A 21454-nucleotide genomic window follows, 5' to 3' on the forward strand; every position below is an offset into this window, starting at 1 on the left:
TGTGAGTTTGAGGATTCAATTTCCAACACATGAGGTTTGGGTCATGCATTCACATTGTACCAAACATTTTTAGGGGGCATGGGGGTCTCTTGTAGCCCAGGCTTGGCCTTGAACTCACTTTGCATCCAAGTCTATTCTTGAACCTCTCGATCCCTCTGCCTCAATTCCCCTAGTGCTGGCATTACGGGCGTGCCCCTCCATGCTTGGCTCGCTTTTTACTGTTTGAAACACGCTGTTTTTCAGGATCGTGAGAATGCTCGCAAAATCCACGAGTTAGCAGGACTCCCGTTCTTTGAGATCTTTGTAGATGCGCCTCTGAACATCTGTGAAAGCCGAGATGTGAAAGGACTTTACAAACGGGCTCGAGCTGGAGAGATTAAAGGTGTGAAAAGTGGCTCCAGCACTCAGTTACTTACTCTGCCTGGCTTCTGATTCTGTCCTTAGAAATCTGTCTGTAGCTACGTGCCCTGTGTCCCAGGTGCAGAAAGCACACACTTACGAAAGCTCAGTGTGTTCAGAGTGTCCATGGCCTTACTAAATATGGGAGTTATCTTTGAGGAACCGTCACCTCAGGCAGAAGGAGTGAAGTTCAGAGAAAGAACACAGACTGGATTTAGCAATGGGTCTCATGAATTTCCTCCTTACTTTCCTTTTGGATTCCATCAGCAGTGGAACGCTTAGTTTCTGCCAGATATCATGGCTAACTTGAGGCTCTCCATATTGAAAATACAGCCATGTACTTTCTTTTCTATAGCAAGAGGTCAAGAATGGTGGTTTGAACTTTTCAGTCATAAATCACATTTTCAGTTTAACGTATTATTACAGTGTGTAAAATGTCTTATTGATTGATAACATTCTTCCACGGGCACAGATATGATTTAGATCTTATGCCCTGCAGGGTTTACAGGCATCGATTCTGATTATGAGAAACCCGAAACTCCAGAATGTGTGCTGAAGACCAACTTGTCTTCAGTAAGTGACTGCGTGCAGCAGGTGGTGGAGCTTCTGCAAGAGCAGGTAGGAATGTGTGTGTGTGTGTGTGCGTGTGTGTGTGTGTGTGTGTGTGTGTGTGTGTGTGTGTGTGTGTGTTGAAAGATAACCTGAGTTTCTTTATTAAAACCCTCCCCTTCCATTCTCAGTTCTAACTATTGCCAACTCCATTTCATTGCAGAATATTGTACCCCACACCACCATCAAGGGCATCCACGAACTCTTTGTGCCAGAAAACAAAATTGATCAGATCCGAGCTGAGGCTGAGACTCTCCCGTCATTATCAATTACCAAGGTAAGAGAGTACAGACTGGCCAGAGAGGCTCAGGGTTAGTAGCTGACACTATAAACTATTATACAACTCCTCTTTAAAACAACATTTATTCATGTGTTTTGTATATGCCCCCCCCCCACCGTGTGTGCATGTGTGACAAGCTGCATGAGTGAGGTCGGAGGACAACATGCAGGGGAAGAGTCAGTTTCTCCTTCCTTCCACCATGTTCGGGGATTGAACTCAAGTTACCAAGCTTGGTGGCAAGCACTTTTACCCACTGAGTCATCTTGCAGGCCCCACAATTTCTTTTGACCATAAGAAATATCCACTAAAAGTGAGTCTATGAAGACATTCCTCATCCTCTCATCTCCTCTCTGAGCAAACCTCTCACAAAGGCCAGGTCCAGAAGCTGGCTGAGAAAGCAGCAGCCATATTTGCATAGGACAATTTGCATGGCTCACCCACACCTCTATATGCTGAAATAGAGGCAGGATGCCAGGGATGGTTTGTTAGAAATGGCTGAAAAGTTTATCCAGAATGTGAATGTTTCTTGGGCGATTGTGAAGAATGTGGTGGGGCTTGGTGTGTGTGGGGGAACCCCACAAAAAGCAACCCTGAACACTATGAGCTTTTCTGCTGTGTGTATGCTGGTTCTGTTGATATGTGCAAGCCCATGATACCTGGGAAAGTGGTACTAGCCCTAGCTGGATGCTACTCTAGTCATAGACATTCTTAACACCAGGAAGAATACGCTCTTGTGGCTAGAACTGACTGCCACCTCTGCAAAATGACAGCCACCACATGCAAGAATAAAATAGCCAACAAGTCAAAGATAAGTCTTTTGGGAAAGTATATAACTCACAATCAGCTCATGCCCGCAGGGTATTCTGTGCATATACCTTAGATAAAACTGTCACCAACAAGTATCTCCTCAGACCTCCAGATATTAAATGCACAGCCATATGGGAGACCAGGGTCAAGTGTGGAGAATATAAGATACAAGATAACCAAGAACAAGTTCTTCCAGAAGCTTCCTTTGCAGACCGTGTCCTTTCCACATCAGGAAGCCTGAGGAAAGGGGGTGGCAGCTTCACCTGCATTGATTTCATTAGCTGGAAGGGGTCATATGCAACCCCAGCCACAGCCTGCTTGTAGCATTTTTATGGATCAGTTTTACTTGTGCATACAAGATGATCAAGTCTCTCTTGCTATCTTTTTATTATTCATTAGAAATTTGGAGAGTTTATGAGACAGGTTAATAGGGTACTTGCTTCAGCTAATTAGGACCCCTCAAATGATTTATAAACAGAGTTCCTTGGTTTTGCAAAATGAACTCACGCACCCCAGTATTGTAGTCAGACAAGTAAGCATGTCAAAGCAACACAGGGTGATAGTTCCAACAACAAAACTGTCTGTAGGGCAGAGAACTTCAGAACCTGACTCCTCAGGTCACAGAGATGAAAGGAAAGGTTTCAGAGCATGGAGCTATGTGTTGAGTTTTAAAGATCAATAGAGCTTTGCAGGTAGCCAAGATGGCTGGAACATAGCCCGCATCCTCCAGTCAACTGAAAGTGCCTGTGGGTTCCGACTACACATTGCCTTGTGGTGTTGGTATATTGATCCTAACTGGGAGAGGAAAGGAGATGGAAGTCCCCCCCATGAGTCCCAGGAGCCAGAGCTTAAAAGGTTTTCATACCATGATAACAACTTTGTCCTTTACCGTAGAGTTAATGGCTTGCTCAATTTAGTCAAATGGCCAGTTAAGTACACCTTATGAAAAAGCACAATCAAACCTTCATTTTGTGTGTGTGTGTGGGGGGGGGGGGGCAACAGTGAATTTTTAATTCTGTTGCACATTACAGGAATGTTACAGCTGAAAGTATTTAAATAATCTTGTTTGGAATCCTGTAATCATCCTTCTATAGGAATGTTCTAGACTTACACATAGCTGGCCCTTGAATCAGAAGTCCATAGAGTTTTAAGTGGGAACACTTAAAACACAGAAGGTTCTTCCCTTATCATCCTGCCAGTTGAATAGGGAGACGTACCCTGGGCCTGAGAAGAAGTGATGGACACATTCTCTTGTTCCCTGTGTTTTCCAGCTGGATCTGCAGTGGGTGCAGGTTCTGAGTGAAGGCTGGGCCACTCCTCTCAAAGGTTTTATGCGGGAGAAGGAGTACCTGCAAATTATACACTTCGACACTCTGCTGGACGGTATGTTTCACATTGTCTCTTTCTGCTTATTAAAGAAAAACACCTGTCTTACAAGTCTGCCTGTGGAAAGGACTGTTTACCCATGGTTTGCAGATCCTATTGCGATAATATTTAGATTGTTTATGGTGTGCTCCTTCTACTATGTCTGTTTTCATTTTTAGGAATTTTTTTTCCTTCTCAAAGGATTTATTATTTAGAACCAAGTTGCTGAGAAATGAAGGCTTTACTTGTGTGCAAAGCCAAGGAGAGGTTCAACTCTTGAGTTCCTCCCTCCCATGTTCTTTGTTGGGTCTGTCAGTTAGAAGCTCCATTCAGGAGCATCCAGAAGCAGCCCGCCCATCACAGTTCACTGACTCACAGGGACCGTCCTTCCATGTTGCTCTCGTCCTATGGTGTCACACTGCCTGCCTTCCTTGATGGCTGCGGAACTGTCAGCACTCAACTCCTCACATGACATACATGAAAATGGTTTCATCCTCTGGACCCTGACAAGGGAATGTGATGGTAACTTTCTGGCCACAGGCTAATGGCTTTTGAAAAACTAATCTGGTCCAGGTTGGAAGCAAGTGCTACCCGGAAAACTTCCAGGCTGTTTCTAAGAATTTCCTTCCTGGAGTCCCTGAGGTCCTCAGGCATGGGTTCTCTATTTCAAGACCATGGGGAAATGGTGCCAGGTGGGGAAGAGGTGCTGGTAAAATCACACTGCTTATATAACCCTGGACAAAGCCTCAGGCCCATTAGGAAGAAAGGACCAAATCAGTTATTCAGTCTCTATGCTGCTGCCTAGGGAATGGCCTAGAAGCAGAATTTCCCAGAATGCACCTTCATTCCTCTGCTGTAACTGAACATGCCCTACCACCTGATGCCTTTGTTTCTCAAATTAAGTAACAACCCAAAAGCACACTTTGTTGAAGTTCAGCTTGCTGTAACAGGTCCTAATTCATCTGTTCTATAAAATTCCTAGAAATATTCCACTTCTCAGATGAGGAAACTGAGCTCAGAAAAAAAATGACTTGCTCACATTCACACTGCTTAGAAGTAAGGCCCAAGACCAGAGTCTGCTCCCCCTTTTAGACCAGCCTGCTCTCCTGGTGGCCTTTCCAATGAACTCCAGAAGGTCAGGATGCCTAAGCTTGGAAATAAGACATTGATCTTGCTATCTTAATTTGGACATGTGCTGAACACAGCTGCATCAAAGGCATGTTGTTGGACTCAGCAGCCAGCCATACCCAAGAGGATGGCTACCAGTGAGCATCCAGGCTGGAGATGTGACCACGGGACAAAGGGACCACATTGAAAGAGGAGGGCTCATTCCAAAGAGTACAAGAATATCTCCATAAAGAGGGATGTCTGAATGGTAGATAGGGTTCCTGGGGTCAATATCAATGGAGGTAAAGAGTCCTTAGCCTGAGACCCAGGACTGGAGGGTAGGGGAGCAAAAGTCTTATTTTGAGAAAGGGGTGAAAGGAAATGTTCCTGCACTGAGTTTGTGACTTTTGCTAGATCCTTAAGAAAGTCTGTGACTCTAAAGATGAATTCCAGATACAGATAATCAGTCTGGATGATTTAGAAAATAGCTCTCTGCTTTGTTTCGCGTTGTTTCCATTTCATTTCATTTCATTTCTGTTTCTCTTAAGCCCCCAGCCTGATCACTTTCCCATTACTACTTAGTCCCCTAACTCCAAGCCCCTGCCTGCTTGTGCAACCCCACTTCTTTCCAAAACCTAAACCCAAGCACTTGTAGGAATCCCTGGGGTGTATTTCCCATGTCCTCACATCGATTCCACAACTACATGCTACTTGCTGTGTGGATCTCTGCACTCATAGTCATTCACCACCAAAGTTCTTAGCACCAGTGTTTGTGAGCAGGAGAACATTCACTCCCTCTGTGGTAACTTCAGATGCTGACTCCCTAGGAGGTTATTTATGCCTTGCATAAATCCTCTTGTAATCCACATGGATTGCTTTATCCCAGGCTCCAGTGTGGCTATTAGTAAGGGTTCAAGACTGGATGTTTGCGTAATTTCCATAACCCCATGCAGGCCACTCCTTCCATTCTTGCAGGAGTTATCTGTTGGCTGAGACTCTACAGCTACACCCTACAGCTAGAGTCCACTGGACACACTTACATAGCTCAGGACTCAAAGATCTACATGGCCTTCGGAGTCTCCTCAGCTCTTATGTAAATTAACTGGTAAAAACAGAGCACTGAGGGCTCAGCAGTAAGAGCACTGACTGCTCTTCCAAATGACCCATTTCCCGGCACCTACATGGCAGCTCAAAACTATCTGTAACTCCAGTGTCAGGAAATGTGATGCCCTCTTCAGGCTTGCAGGGGCACTGCACACATGTGGTGCACATGCTTGCAGGCAAAGCACTCATACACATAAAGTAAAATTTTTTAAATTTTAAATTAAAAAATAGAGTACACAGGCCTGAAATTCAAGCTATTTTGGAGGATGAGGCAGGAGTACCACAAGTTCAAGAACAGCCTAGACAAGTTAGTGAGGCTCTACCTCAAAATAAAAAAGGGAAAACAGGGACAGGGACATAGCTCTGTGGTAGCACACTTTCCTAGCATGGGTGAGGCTCTGGGTTCAATTCCTACTACTGAACAAAGACATCACAGATATCAGACTCTGTGTCCCTTTTTTGTTTGGGCATAACTAGAGGTAGAATATAGTAGTGGGTAAAGTGTGGGCTGTGAAGACAACCTGGATGGATTTATCTGCAGTGATTAGCTATGAATCTGCCAAATTACCTCAAGTCCTCTGGCTTAGACCCCTCATCTGCATGATGGAGATGATAATTACAGTGCCTACCTCCCTGGGATATTGAAAGTCAAAGAAAAAGGCCTCATCCAACAGTCAAGTCCCATACACGTTAGCTAGTGACACAAACGAACCCCTACGAGTGACAGGAAAAAGAGATTGGAAACCTGAAGGGGCTTATCTGAAGTCATATCAGCCTGAGTCAGCCCAGATACAGTTATTAGCTAGCAACAGCTCCCTACTGAGTGCTCACATACTGGGCTTCCTCTAACTGCTGTGAACAGAGAGATCCTGAAGAAAGAGTGAGCTTGTAGGGCAGACAGGACAGCTTCTCTGAGGCCAACAGCAGAAATGTCTTCTTACCACATCGCTTTAAGCCAGAGCACTTTGAATTTCCCAGGCTGCGGCATCTGGGGGAGGCCACTTGAGCCCTTACATCTCCCATGCCATAGTCTCCTTGTAGTACCTGCCTGGTGTGATGCACCAAGAAGACAGCTAAGCTCCAGGACATCTATATATATATTAGCTTTATATGTTATAAATATGCATATAGTATATATTATAAGTACATATCAGAAGGTGTAGCAATATATCATTCATACAGATATTACTTCATGTTAGACAGTTCATAAAGGTTTGAGTCACCACCATTGACACTGAAATGTTTTGCATAACCATAGCCACATACCTTTTTACCATCAAACTATAAATCTCTTGGTTACTTACAGCCTACAAGCAACAGATTTCACTCTCATCCCATCTCCTATAAAGCATTTTGTTAGCTTTAATTTCCTGAAAGGTTCACATTTTACCCTGAGTTTAAAAATGTAATCAGTCTATTTAGTACAAAACCAAACTGAACAATCCCCCGAGCGACCATTTGTTCGTGTTTACGTTGTCTATGAGTTACCACTTTCCCATCAGTGTCTTCTGTCTCTCCATCTCTCACTGAAAATGTAGTTTCAGGGTTGTCACAGACCCCCTAGCATAAACGTCACAGCCGTTGCCCTGCAGCTGCTGAATGGGATGAAGACAACTCCATCATTTGAAATCTTCGTTGAGAACCTTCCAGGCAGGGATGAGGGTCCCCACATATATTTGATGTAGGTTACCCCATTTAGCCTGCATGAACATTTTTTATCTTCATGAGGTGGTAAGTGTTAAAAGGGCAGAAATCTCACTTGAATTTGCATTCAAATCTAGGTTCTGATGATTCCAACACTGTGTTTATTTTCCTAGGTACACCATCAGGTCCTTTAAGCATCTGGGCTTCTACATTCTAAGACTGTTTGTGTCTAGACTCTCCCAAAGTCTGGTTTGGAAACCATTTGGCAGTCTTGTTGAAATTAAAATAGAGACTAACATGTCTTATAATTATTTCAAATAGATAATCCTTTGAACAATGTTTTTAGAGTGCATTGAACAATATCCCACAAAAAATGGTATTACCATGTGTCCTGTGCCTGTTTTTTAAAATAGCACAAGAAGGAGCTGAGAATATTTGCATGTTGAATATGTAAAGCGCCATAATAGGAATTTGTTCCTTGATATTGTTACTTCAAGATTTGCATGGTGGAGACCTGAAAACATGTTTTTATGTTTGTATTTCTCTAGGCGTGGCCCTCCGTGGTATGTACTTCACCTTCCAAGTAGTTAAATTATTGTAATTAAATATGTTACATTAATTTTAAAAATTTTTAAGGATATAATTTTTTAAAAATCCAAATTAACTAGTTGGAATTGTTCAGTTCATAATCCAACCAGTTATAGTAAAATCAAACCACACTGTTCTGTTTATTCAAGTACAAATGACAGGAAATTTCTGGATCAGATGAAACTGTTATTTGTAATGTTGAGTTTGGCTAACATAAGCAAACTTTGTTCCTAAATTATCATTGCACATTTTGTTCCCGAGTTCTCTTAAATTTATGATCATCTAATGGCTTTTGGTCCTCTTTTAGTCTCAGAAATTTGAAATTAAATTTTTCTTTCACACAAAACATTTTTAGTCATTGAAGAAATTCATTTTAGATTCAGTTCAAAGTAAATATATCTGGTTGGACTGTGTATGATCATTCCTTGTTTGTTTGCAATGTATGATTGTGCATGGACTTAATTGCAAGCTATCATAATTGATAGTTAGAGAAGTGAAAATAAATATACACTTACCGGGACTATAAATTTCTACATTGTACCAGAATGATGTAAAATTGCAAACATATCATTTATCTCTGATATTATTTTTTCTTTTTTTCCCTTTAAAAAGCCTAATTATGTAATAAGGTTAGTTTCACTTTTTGGAAAGAAAAAGTCTGTGCAACCAATAAACAGATCTACAATGCTAAAGAGAAAAGGACTATAATTGTTTAAAGCAAAAGAAGAATTATTCAGTTAGACAGGAAATTCTCTGTTGGATGTGCTATGGTTAAAAACAACAATACTCTTCCAAAATGAGATAAAGCATAATGTAATAGGGCAACTCTCCACAGAGCTGAAACACATGAAGGGAAAGGCCAAAAGCTCAAGGAATATTTGAGGCCACAAAGGATGCTCAACACAGTTCAACTGTTGGATATGTTCATGTATCAAAAACTAGAGGGACTAGAGGTTCAGTGTTAAGAGCACTTATTGCTCTTGCAGAGGACCCAGGTTTGGATCCCAGCATTCCATATAAGAGCTAACCAATTGTAACTGCAGTTCCAGAGAACCTGGCATTCTCATCTAGCCTCCTTGGGCACTGCATGTACATGGTACACAGATACATATGCAGGCAAAGCACCTATGCACATAAATGAGTGAATGAATGAATAAATAGATCTTTTTCTTTTTTCCCCTTTATTGTAGAGAAGGGGCTGTCAATATAACTCAGGTTAAGAGCATGTGCTGCTCTTGCAGAGGATGGGAGCTTGATTCCCAGCACCCATGTTGGGTAGCTCACAACCATCAGTAACTCTAGCTCCAGGGGGTCCAGTGCCTCTTGCTACCATGGACACTTGCACTCACCTGCCCATACCAACACACAGATACATATAATTTAAAAACAAAAATAAATCTTCTAAAGCAAAGTAGAGAAAAGGGCTGGGACTGAAGTTAAGTGGTAGAGCACTTGCTTCCCATGCCTGAAGCCCTGAGTTCAATCCCCACTACTGCCCAAACAAACAAAAACCCAAGAGTAGATAGAGAAAGATAATTAAACATCCCCATGCCCATATAGAGTTGCAGTCCCAGGCATATGGGAGCAGTGGTTTTATTAGTCAGTAGGACTCTTGTCCATGTGGCCCCACAGGTCAGCCCTTGGGATGTGAGTGCTACCAGCATGCTGCAGGCAGGGCTAGGCTTCCTAACACTCCCTTGACCTCCACTTTGCAGTCTGCTTTACTTGGGTTTATTCAAGTCTCTGAAAGCAAAAGAGAGTATCGTGGCCTCTCTCTCAGTGGAGTGGTCAGGATGCACCAGACAGCATGGTTTCTCTTTAGAACTGGAGCATTCCTGAATGTGTTGCTCATGGTTAACCTCCCCTTTCTTGGTAGGTTTGTTTAGTTGTGGTTTGTCACAGACTTCTGTTAATACCATACTTTAGAGTGTGTTACCCCCAAAACCTGGGGAGGTGCACACTGCTAACTCATCTTTCAAGAACTCCTCACTTTGAGTTTGGTGTTCTCTCTGCAAAGGGGTTGGGTGCTCCGGCTTCTAGTGAACTTTAAAACAGGAGTTAGTTTAACAACAAAATCTTCCTGCATGGCATCTACTTTACAGTCTTTAAAGGCATCTACTGTACACTGAAGGCTTTTATGGCAGACTGGATGTCTTTATTGATGGCAGTTGCTGTCTGGCCTGTGACATTCTTTTAGGGATGACTAACTTGAGAGAGTTAAAGAGGACAAAGTGATATGCCTGCAACAGGGTTCACAGCCGTTAGGGAGTTTTATGTCCCACAGTATAGGACTCAGATCTCTACATTCTTAGTGGACTTGACATTTCAGGACTGCGTTAACGTACATTTTCTCATACCCACAAATAAAGCAAGAGTAGTCCCTGCCCCTGAGGCTTTCCTCTTCGATCGTCCTCTGTTCACTCCAAACCGCGACCTAATGCTGGGTCTTTGGTGTTAAGTGAACCAGCCCTCGTTTATAACTGGAAGTACAGCTGAAAAAGACAGACTAATTAGAACATTGAGCGTGCTTACAAAAGGGAAGTGAAAGGGGTCACACACAGCCTTAGATTTTTTTCCACACTATCTGGCACCATTAAGAAATGAGAGTCTGTTTTTAAACTTTTAAGCTTCAAATTGGAAAGCAACTACATCCTTTTAACCATTTTATCTAAAAATTCTTCAAAATGTTCATACTTATGTTTGGGAGGTGGTGGGTGGTGGGTTTGAGACAGTCTCAGATAGCCCAGGCTAGCCTCAAACTCACTATTATAGTCCAGGATTCCCTTGAAGTTCTGCTATCCTATTCTACCTTCCAAATTCTGGGATTACAGGCATGGTGACTACACCTGGTTACGTTCACATTAAATAACAACAAAGCCTTAGCTGGGCCTGATGGTCCCGGCCTGTGGTCTCAGGACTTGGGGAGATCTCTCAGTAGTGCAAGGTCATCCTTGTCCTTGTCCGTTAGTTCTGGGACAGCCTGGGCTACAAGAGACTCTATCTCAGAAACAGACTAACAACAACAACATAAGCCTCACAGTGTTTAAGGCTCTATTCACTCACACACATACAGAAACCGTTGGAGATGTACCCCAGAGGTACCTGCTTGCCTAGCATGTGAAAGGCCTTGTGTTAAGTCTCTAATTTCACCGAAGCACACATACACACATACACCCCTTATCAGGAAACTTGTGAGATACCTATGGGAGCTTTTATCTCCATAGTGACATACTTCTATGAATTTGTATTTTTATAAGCTTGTTTCAAATTCTTTGCCTGTGTATGAGTATATGCACACAAGTACAGGTACCCACAGAGGCCAGAGGCATCTGGTCACCCTGGAGCTGGAGTTATAAGTGGTTGTGAACTGCCTAACAAGGGTCTTCTGCAAGAGCAGGTGTTCTCAATTGCTGAGGCATCTCTGCAGCATCCTACATTTTTAAAAATATGTCTACTTATCTGTGTTCTCCAGAGAAACAGAACCAATAGTGTGTGTGTGTGTGTGTGTGTGTGTGTGTGTGTGTATGTGTTGTTTTTAACTGGCTCATGTGATTGTGGAGCCTAGCAGGTTGGAAATCCAAAGGTCAGCCTGCAGGCTGGAGACTCCGAATTGCCTCTTCTAGGGAAATGGTCTCCTTTCCACAGGCCTTTCCTTGATCACATGAAGCCCACTCACCATATGGAGGATGATTCTCTTTATCCAGGACCCACTAATTTAAATGTCAGCCTTATCTAATAGTAAAATTCACAGAAACACTGAGACTATTTGCTCAAATGTATGGGTACTGTGGTCCAGCCACATAGAGACATAAAGTTAGCTGCCAGTTCCTGTATCTGGTGTTCACAAGTTTTCCTTTCTCTTCTTTGGTCAAGCTGTTGACCTGTTACGAGGATGCAGCTTCTTTGAACAGCCAATCTCATATCCTCTGTGTCACATACAGAGGAATCAGAACGGCCAACTTCCTTTAAATTTCTTTTACCATCTCAGCAGAGGTGAGATGGTGAGATGGTGAGATGGTTTTACTCTCTAGAGAAAGTGCACAAGTTTAGTAAAGTTTAGTAAGTGGCTTCGTGCCATTTTTTTACTCCCTTTTTTTTGTTGTTGTTGTTTTGTTTGTTTTTTGTTTTTGTTTTTTGAGACAGGGTTTCTCTGTGCAGTTTTGTGCCTTTCCTGAAACTCACTCTGTAGCCCAGGCTGGCCTTAAACTCGCAGAGATCCACCTGGCTCTGCCTCCCAAGTGCTGGGATTAAAGGCATATGCCACCACCACCCGGCTCCCATGTTCTTTTTAAAGATTTATTTATTTTTATTACATATGTATGGGTGTTTTGACTAAATGTATGTCTGTACACCACATGCATGCAATGCCTATGGATGCCAAAAGAGGGCATCTGGTCCTCTGGAACTGGATTTACAACTGGTTGGCAGCTATTGTTGGGTGCTGGGAACCAAATCCATTTCCTGTGCAAGAACAGCAAGTGCTCTTAACCATGGTGCATCTCTACAGGCCCTATGCCCATGTGTTTGGGGATTGGTTTTAATTGTAGCTGAGCCAGCAAGACTGTGATCCCAGGTAAGTGAGATTAACAGTCTCTTAAAACATTTGAAGACAGAGTTGCATCTGGACCAGAGTGACTATCAAAGACTTGCTTGTCTGGGGTGTGAATGCGGTGACTTGTTGATGATGTTGTTCTTGTTGTTGTTAACCTTTATGTTGGTAATGCCCAACATTGACACGGGTTCATTTACAAGAAAAAGAAGAGTTTTCAGTTTGTCCAATTTTTATTGGGTTTTTAAAGACTGAAACATTAGGCTGGAGAGATGGCTCAGTGGTATAAGACTATTTGCTGCTCTTGCAGAGGACCCAAGTTCAGTTCCAAGCATCCATGTTAGGGGGCTCACAACTGCATAAAACTCTAGCTCCAGAGGATCTGAAAACCCTCTTCTAGTCTCTTATTGTACCCATATGCTCGCTATTAATTAATTAATTAATTAATTAATTAATTAATAAGCTTTTAAAACAACCAAGACTTTACTCTTCATAGTGCACTAGGGTCAGGAACAAGGTTTCAAAAAGGCAAGCCAGATGAGATATCTCCATCCTGCCCCCAAAGCTAGATCACTTACTGAGGCAACCTACCTCAGGAATCGGGCAAGGAGTGCCCCTCACAGTCTTAGAGAAACCAGAGAAGCAGCATGTCTGTGCTGGATTTGGGTCCTGATGCCCCAGCAGAGGCTTTGGAAGGAGGACTGTGCACATTTTAGCCATCCCTGAAGGACGTTCACCCTGGATCTGGCACTCATGCATCACATGGGTCTTTCCACAGATGGAGTCATCAACATGAGTGTTCCAATTGTGCTGCCTGTTTCTACGGATGACAAGGCACGGCTTGAAGGGCATAGCAAGTTTGCCCTGATGTATGAAGGTCAGAGGGTGGCTGTACTACAAGATCCTGAATTCTATGAGCATAGGAAAGAAGAGCGTTGTTCCCGTGTGTGGGGAACAGCCACTGCAAAGCACCCCCATATCAAAGTAAGTACAAAGTCTTTAGGAGGACTTTTGAAAAGGGATGTGTGTGTGTGTGTGTGTGTGTGTGTGTGTGTGTGTGTGTGTGTGTGTGTAGGTTTGTGGTGGTACACTTGTGTGTGTATGTGTACAATTGTACATGTCAGAAATCAGAGGACAACCTTGGGTGTCATTTCCCAGGGTGCAAGCCTTCAACACTGTGTTTGAGACGGGTCTCTTGGACTTTGCCAGGCAGGCTAGACTAGCTTGCCAGCGAACTTTTCACAGTCTTCCTGTCACTGTCTTTCATCTCGTCATCACTGAGACTATAGGTACATGCCACTGCACCTGGCTTTTTATCTGGGTTCTGGGAGGCAGAATTCAGGTCCTCACATTTATGAGGCAAGCATTTTACTTGCTGAACCATTTCGCCTAATGGAAATTCTTATTTTTATTTTTGGAATGTGTGCACATGTGGTATATATGTTCATGTGTGTGCCTATATGCATGAGAGTGTACATGCATGTGGAGGCCATAGATTGACATAGGATAGTGTCTCTCACTGAACCTGGAGCTCACCAGTTTGGTTAAGCTAGCTGGCCTGCAAACTCCAGGATCTGCCTGACTCTGTCTCCTAGGGCTAGGATTACAAGGATGTGCTGTTGTACCCAATTTTTAACACGGGTACTAGGGATCCAAACTCAAGTCCTTCCTCACATTTATTCAGCAAGACCTTTACTGCCTGTGCCATCTCCCCAAATTCATAGTTGAGTAAAGAAATATTTTTCTGAAGTCTGGTATGATGGGTCAAGCCTATGAATCCCAACACTAGGGAGGGAGAGGCAAGATCAGAGGTTAGCCTCCGTTAAATAGCTAGTTTGAGGCGAGGCTTGGTTACAGAAGACTCCCTCAAAAAATTTTTTTTTGTTTTTTTGAAAGCTGGTCTTGAGCTCCTAAGTTATTGTATCCTGTGACTGAAGCATCCTTAGCTAAATAGGACGAGGCAAATCATAGTCTTAGACCATGAGTAAAGAATCAAATTCATAGCTGAAACTATGCACAAAACCATAACTAGAGCTTGCAGCCCTGTTCATGTTCAAAGTGCATAAGGAACACATGTAATGGACCCAACCAACTCCTGAAAACAACTCAGAGTTCATGTTCTGTGGCCAGTGAGGGGTCAATGGCATCTTTCTATAAACAAAAATCAGTACACACAGTGGCTAAATTCTGAGAAGAAAGATACTACATTCTCATCAGCAGCTGTTCATCTGACTAGGGTCATTTAGTTCTCTCCTCCCTGGAGGGAAATCAGATTCCTCAGCCACTTCTAACTGTAGTTGGTTATGAAGTGGGAGTGAGGAGGTATTAAGGAGAGTCACTGGATATAGTCCATTTCCTACAAAATTCTGTGAATCTGAATGCAAATCCATTCTTTACCCAAGACACAGGCATACGGGCAGAAGTGAAGAGAGACACTACTAATCTAACTTGACTTCTTCAGTTTCCCAGCTTGGTTAACTTTCAAGCTCACAGGAAATACCATGAGCCACCAAACCCAAGAGGCCTTCAGGGACCTCGTGACAGACCAAGTAGACTGTCCTTCATTTCTCTTTTGACAAAAAGATGAGGCCAAAGTATGATGAACAGCTTTTCCAGACCTATGACCTTGCAGAAAAATATTTCCATTGTGAAATGCTACAAGATAGGAAAGACATTCTCAAGGCCCAGTTAGTGGCCTTTGGAGCCTTCTTAATCTGAACGGAAGAGCTCAGGGAGCAAGGGAAGCAGCTTTTCTACTTACTGGACACAACCATCAGCCTTCAAGAGAAACATCTCTTGCCTTTATGCATAGGTAGGTCAAAGTCATCTGGGCAGTTTTCCTTTTCCCTCCCCACCACACCCCTGAGTCTGGCAGAAGGTCTTTGAGATAGCTGCTCCAGGAATACTACATTCTGGCCTTCAATTATGTCTCTGACCATTTCTTTTATGATTGTAATCACAGAGGTTTGGGACCTTATCTTTCTTCAGTGACCCAAAGAATAACGGCCTATCATTATCGCTGCTCAAAGATTTCTCCTCTTTAGGTCTAGCATCTTAACATCCACATGACTTACACTAAAGACATAAAACTAACCTCTGATTATGCCTAGGGAAACCTGAGTGACTATTTCTGTTCATCTCATCTTGCAATATATCAGCAGTTGCAGTTGGTTTCTTAGAAGCCAGCGAGAGTGGCAGTGTGACCTGTATCTTTGACAATATTGTTAGCGAATCTACACTATTGGCCATTAGAGGAACTAATGGTAAGAAATGGGTCCTAGATAAAATGATGGAGAAAGCATTCGCCCCATATATATTACACTTGAGTTTCCTAAAGGTATATTTGACAAAAATACAACATGTGAATTCTATTGAGTAAAGGACTCTTTTGTTTGTTTGTTTGTTTTTGTTTTTGTTTTTTTGAGACAAGGTTTCTCTGTGTAGCTTTGGAGCCAGTCCTGGAACTCACTCTGTAGCCCAGGATGACCATGAACTCACAGAGATCTCCCTGGCTCTGCCTCCCGAGTGTTGGGATTAAAGGCGTGCACCACCACTGCCTGGCTAAGAACTCTTTATTTTTAACACCCTGAAACTCACACTAACACTTTGACACAAGTTTTTTTGGGGTTTTTTGTTTGTTTGTTTGTTTTTTAGAAAATAGTCTTCTAACAGTTTTATTCACAAAAGTAACTGTGGCCCTTGCATTTTCAAATGGGACTGAGAATGTTTGCAGAGAATGATCAGTCATCAGGGAAATGACCTGCTTCTGTTCCACAACTCCTTACCTATGAGTACTCCTGAACTGTCTTAAGAGTTCTATTGCTGTGAAGAGACACCATGACCACAGCAACTCTTATAAAGGAAAGAATTTAATTGGGGCTTGCCTATGGTTTCAGAAGTTTAGTCCACTGTCGTCATGGTGGGGAGCATGGCAATATGCAGGCAGATATAGTGCTGGAAAAGTTGAGAGTTCTTTATTTGGATCCTTGAGAGTTCTATATTTGGATCTGCAGGCAGCAAGAACAGAGAGACAGTGGGCCTGGCTTGAACTTTTGAAACTGTAAAGCCCTTCCCCAGTGGCACACTTCCTCCAACAAGGCCACACCTACTCCAACAAGGCCACACCTCCTACTCCCTGTCAAGTAGCACCACTCCCTAATGACCAAGCATTCGAATAAATTAACTTAGAGGGGCCATTCCTATTCAAACAACCACATGACCCTTCTATTCAAGAAGTCTCTTTGAATCACAAAGTATGGAACAATATGGCATAATCTCAGAGTCATTTGAGGAACAACTAAAATGTGTGGAAATAATGCTTGGAGGAAACGTACCATCTTTTATCATGGCACTTTCTTACCAACCAGTAATTTCCCACAATTCCCTTGTAAAGTAAGTAAAAATTATTACTCTAATTTTAAAAATGCAGGAATCAAGAGACCAAAGTATGTCTTCCCAATTAAAGGCAGGTACAGAGATTTTTGTAGCCCTTGTATCCACATAAAGACCAGATGGACAGCAAGATCAATGGGATTACAAGAGAAACCATAAAATGTATACAGATTATGCATGGTTCACACTGCAATCCCAGGACCAGGGAGGCTGCAGCACAAAGATCCCAAGTTTAAGGCCACCATGGGTTACACAACAAGACCCTGCCTCAAATAACCCAGAGCAGGTCTCAGGGATTCTGGCTGGACTGGTGTTGGGCCAGGCTGGTCCTTGGGAGTTTGAAGCTGCCTATGATTTGCTCATGCTCTGATGGTTAAGAACCACTCAGTACACAGCTATTGAGAGCTTTATCTAGATCTGTTCTGAAAGTGCTTCAAACTCTATCAACCTCCCCTCAAACTCATTCTTCCTCATGTCTCCTACCTGGCAGTTCCATATGTATGCACTAAACCCATAAACAAAACCTACATACCATTCTTTCTCCTTCCCTTTCCTATTCAATTAACAAGTTCTGACAGCTCTTCCTTTCAAGCATTACTCAAATACGTTTATTCACTCCTGTTCCAGTTTGGGCCAGATTTCACATCCTCTCTGTTTCCTGCTTTACAAGCCTCTAATCCATTGTCTATTCTTCAGCCAAAGTGAACTGTTCAACCTTTATTTGGGATCCCCTTTGCAAAGGTTTACCTTTTAGCCTGTACCACTAGCACCCATACATTTCTCCTCCAGACACTTCAGAGCTGGTCTTTACATCATGCTCATTTCTTCTGCTCCCCCATCTTCACCTTATTTCCTCCTTTCTGAAGTCAGTCCTATCTCCCCTGACTCAGAAGTATGACTCAACAGCCTTCCGTGACCTCCCAGAACAATGTGGACTGTGCCACACCTGTAACAGGCATTAACTGAGGGTGATGCTGAAATATCAGCCTGGGGGCCACTGATGACAGCCAGTGGACGTGGTAGGAAAGAAAGCTTGGGGGCTGGAGAGATGGCTCAGAGGTTAAGAGCACTGGCTGTTCTTCCAGAGGTCCTGAGTTCAATTCCCAGCAACCACATGGTGGCTCTTAACCACCTATAATGATATCTGGCGTCCTCTTCTGGAGTGCAGGCATACATGCAGGCAGAATATTGTATACATAATAAATAAACCTTTAAACACTTGGACTCTGCCACTTCCTTATGTAAAATGGCCTTCTTAACTGAAAACTATGATGTTAAGTTTGCATGATCTTCAAGTCCCTTTAAGCCTTTGTCAAATGGCTTGGAAGAGAGCGGGTAATTCTAAGCCATTGTAAGTACTGAACCTTCCTTCTTGAGACTGGACACAGTTCTAGGGATAGTCAGAGCACCTTTGGAGAATCATTCCCTTACTCCAGAATACCAAAAGTATAGTTTCAGCATCATTCTGTGTTCACAGACTTGGTTCTGCTCCGGGTAGCAAAGAAAGTCATTTCAGTATTGCCTTCACCAAAGCAGTCCAGCATAGAGCTGACCCATAGAGTTCAAAGTGTTATGAAACTCCTGGAGACTGGATCGACTCTTTCAAAATTCTAAGTGGTGAGGACAAAGTCATGTATAATACTAATATCGAAAATATGAGTATGCAATGGTTTGCCTGAGGACAGAGTTTAGAAAGGAGGCCATGAAAACAGACCCAAATCCATTGCACAATTACCACCAGTTTCTCAAACTCTGCACCAGATGTTATTTTTGTTGTTGTGAAGGCTGTTCTGTGCCACACAGGATAGCCAGTTGCACCCTTTGGTTGCACTGGATTCTAGATGTAGCACACCTTTTCTACCCACTTGTGACAAAAAAATTAACTGGAGATATCAGATGTGACAAAATCACACTAGCCTAACCTTCCATTCTCTGAATCCCTCTGGGATGCAGGCAGTCATTGTAAACCTCAGTATCTGGCTGTCATGGGGAAGCTGAGCCAGGACCACCCATTGTACCAGCTTCTTCTTTCTACTAGGTATTTTGAGTCAGCCTTCTCAGTCATTTTTGCCTCCTCTACTGTATCAACACTGTAGGTATCCATTTTTGTCCTTGGACGGGTGAAACCATACATAATCTTTCTGTGACTTACTGCACTTTCCCTGTCCTCAGGGTTTCTGTGTCGTGATTGTCTTTTTGTGACTCTCCTACTTTCTGAGGATTATCTATGGAAAGCTCTGGGCAAGAATTCTTTCTCATTAAAGGCTGACTGGTGTTCCATGCTGTTTTTATCTTTTGTATATCCATGTATCCATTGGTGGACATTTGGATTTCTGAAAACAGTTGGAGACTTGGGTGTGCAAATCTCTCTTCGAGGAGTAGGGCTGCTGAAGCAAAAAGTAGTTATAAGTTTTGTAAGTTTTGTTTCATTTTTAAATGAAACTTCATATTGTTTTCCATAGTAGCTTCATCTTTTTAGATCTCAATGCATAAGGATTCTTTCCAGTTCCTCTCCATCCTCATCAATACATATTCCTGAGTCTGTTTGTTTAATAATGGCCATCCTAATGGGTATGCCACCTTTTCTCATTTGGATTCCATTTGCCTTACTTGTTGGTGGTAGTGGGCTATTTGCATGCTTTGCCCATTTACAGACCATGTTTAAAGATATGTCTACTCAAGTTTTGTGTTCAGCCTTTTTAAAAATGATATTTGTTTGTGTTCTCGAGGGGTAGTGCATGAGGGTGTGACCCTCAGAGAACAACTTGTTGGGAGTTCATTCTCTCCTTCTACAAGGTAGGTCCTTTACACACAGAGCTGTCTCACTAGCTCTGCCATTTTACTTGTGAGTTATTTTACTTATCATTGTTTTGGAGGAGTTTTCTGTTCTTTTTATGAGACATGATCATACTGTGTAGCCCAGGTTGTGCTCAAACTCATAATCCCTTGCCTCAGCCCCGAGAGCCAGTGTTACAGGCATGTACCACTACACTCAAGTTGTTGTACGACTAGCCCCTTATGATGCCATATGATTTGGAATAGTCATTCTCTGTACAGATTCCCTTCTCACCCTGTTGACTGTCCTTTAGTTCAGAGAAAAGTTTTCAATTCAGGGCAGTGCCAGCTTCTATTTTTACTTTTGTAGTCTGTGCTTTTGGTGCTACAGCCAAGCGATCACTGCCAACCCCAATGCTATGAAGCCTTGTTCCCTTTATTTTCTTAGCAGTTTATAATTTGGGGTCTTCTTCCATGTATGCTGTTAATCCATTTTAACTTTTGCACGTAGCATACAGGTCCATCTTATCCTTTTGCATGTGGGTATCTAGTTTCCTTCACATATTTTTCAACAGGCTGTCCTTTTTCCCAGAGAGTGGTCTTGGTATCCTTGTCAGAGGCATTTCAAGAAAATTGGGTTTTAGCTAACTGCCAGTTTTGTACTATATACCTGGATTTTGCTACACTTTGCTGCATCTGTGGGTAATTTCCATGGAAAATGTGCTAAATAATTACATGGTAGAAAGAAAAAAACAACAACAACTTTTCCTCCAAGGCATCTACTTGGGAGGTCCATTGAGAACACTATAAAACACATTAGACAACATTAGGGATGTGCCAGCAGAGGTTCTCAAAGCATGGTTCTCTGAACCCTAGCAGTACTCATGACCTAGCTGGAGAACTCACAAGTGTAGAGCCGTGTTGTAGCATGAATTGTTAGGTCTTGTTAATAAAACAAACTTGAAGCCAGGTATTGGGGTGAATGATGGAAGATCAGAGAAGCAGAACAAGCCACAGCTTCCTCACCTCTCCAGTTCCTCAGCTGATCTTGTTTCCTCAGACTGGGAGCCTGTGAGTCCTTATCCAAAATCATTCTCAGCTGAACTGCTGCTCCAAAGCCTGAATGCTTAACCTCGTCCTCACGCCTCAAATACCTTTCTGCTTTCTGTCATCACTTCCTGGGATTAAAGGTGTGAATCACCATGCCTGGCTGTTTCCAGTGTGGCCTTGAACTCACAGAGATCCATGCCTCCAGAAGGCTAAGATTAAAGGTGTGAGTGCCACCATTGTCTAGCCTCTGTATCTAGTGGCTGTTCTGTTCTCTGACCCCAGATAAGTTTATTAGGGTCACACAATATTTTGGGGAACACAACACCACCACACCGTGTAACAGTGTTAGTCTGTTTTCCTGTGTTGTTATTGGCATGGCTAGCACAAAGCAATTGTGGACAAACTGCTGGTGCCTCGCTCAGTTACCACACCTGTACTAAGAAACTGCCAGCTTCCCCGAAGGATGCTCTTTATGATGCTGTAAAAACGACCTTTGAGTCTATGTGTGATTTTCCTAACTTACTCCAAACAGGGAAGTATACAAGCTACTTCTACTATACACACCGATCCTTGATGGCTGGTGTGAGAAAAAAGATTTTGTCAAGTTGTTTGAGTTTGGGAAAAAACAGCTATTGAAATACCATCGCAACCCTGGTGGGTTTACAAATGCATGTCTTCAGACTTGGATATTTAGGTTTTTTTGTTTTGTTTTGTTTTGTTTTCAAATGAACAAAATCCTGTCACTTCAAGAAAAACAAGAAAGAATACTTATTAGTTGCCAATGA

General features: G+C 42.6%; 1 protein-coding gene across 1 annotated transcript in view; it reads left to right on the forward strand.

The window, feature by feature from the left end:
• The window catches only part of Papss2 (3'-phosphoadenosine 5'-phosphosulfate synthase 2), a 77346-nt gene that overhangs the window by 46843 nt on the left and 9049 nt on the right, over positions 1-21454 (forward strand). Inside the window, exons 4-8 of the mRNA XM_036168598.1 lie at positions 244-382; positions 899-1017; positions 1172-1285; positions 3367-3478; positions 13231-13436. Coding sequence (XP_036024491.1) covers positions 244-382; positions 899-1017; positions 1172-1285; positions 3367-3478; positions 13231-13436 — 690 coding nt within the window. The remainder of the gene's footprint in view (positions 1-243; positions 383-898; positions 1018-1171; positions 1286-3366; positions 3479-13230; positions 13437-21454) is intronic.

Source organism: Onychomys torridus, chromosome 1 (assembly GCF_903995425.1).
Source record: "Onychomys torridus chromosome 1, mOncTor1.1, whole genome shotgun sequence".
NCBI lineage: Eukaryota > Metazoa > Chordata > Mammalia > Rodentia > Cricetidae > Onychomys > Onychomys torridus.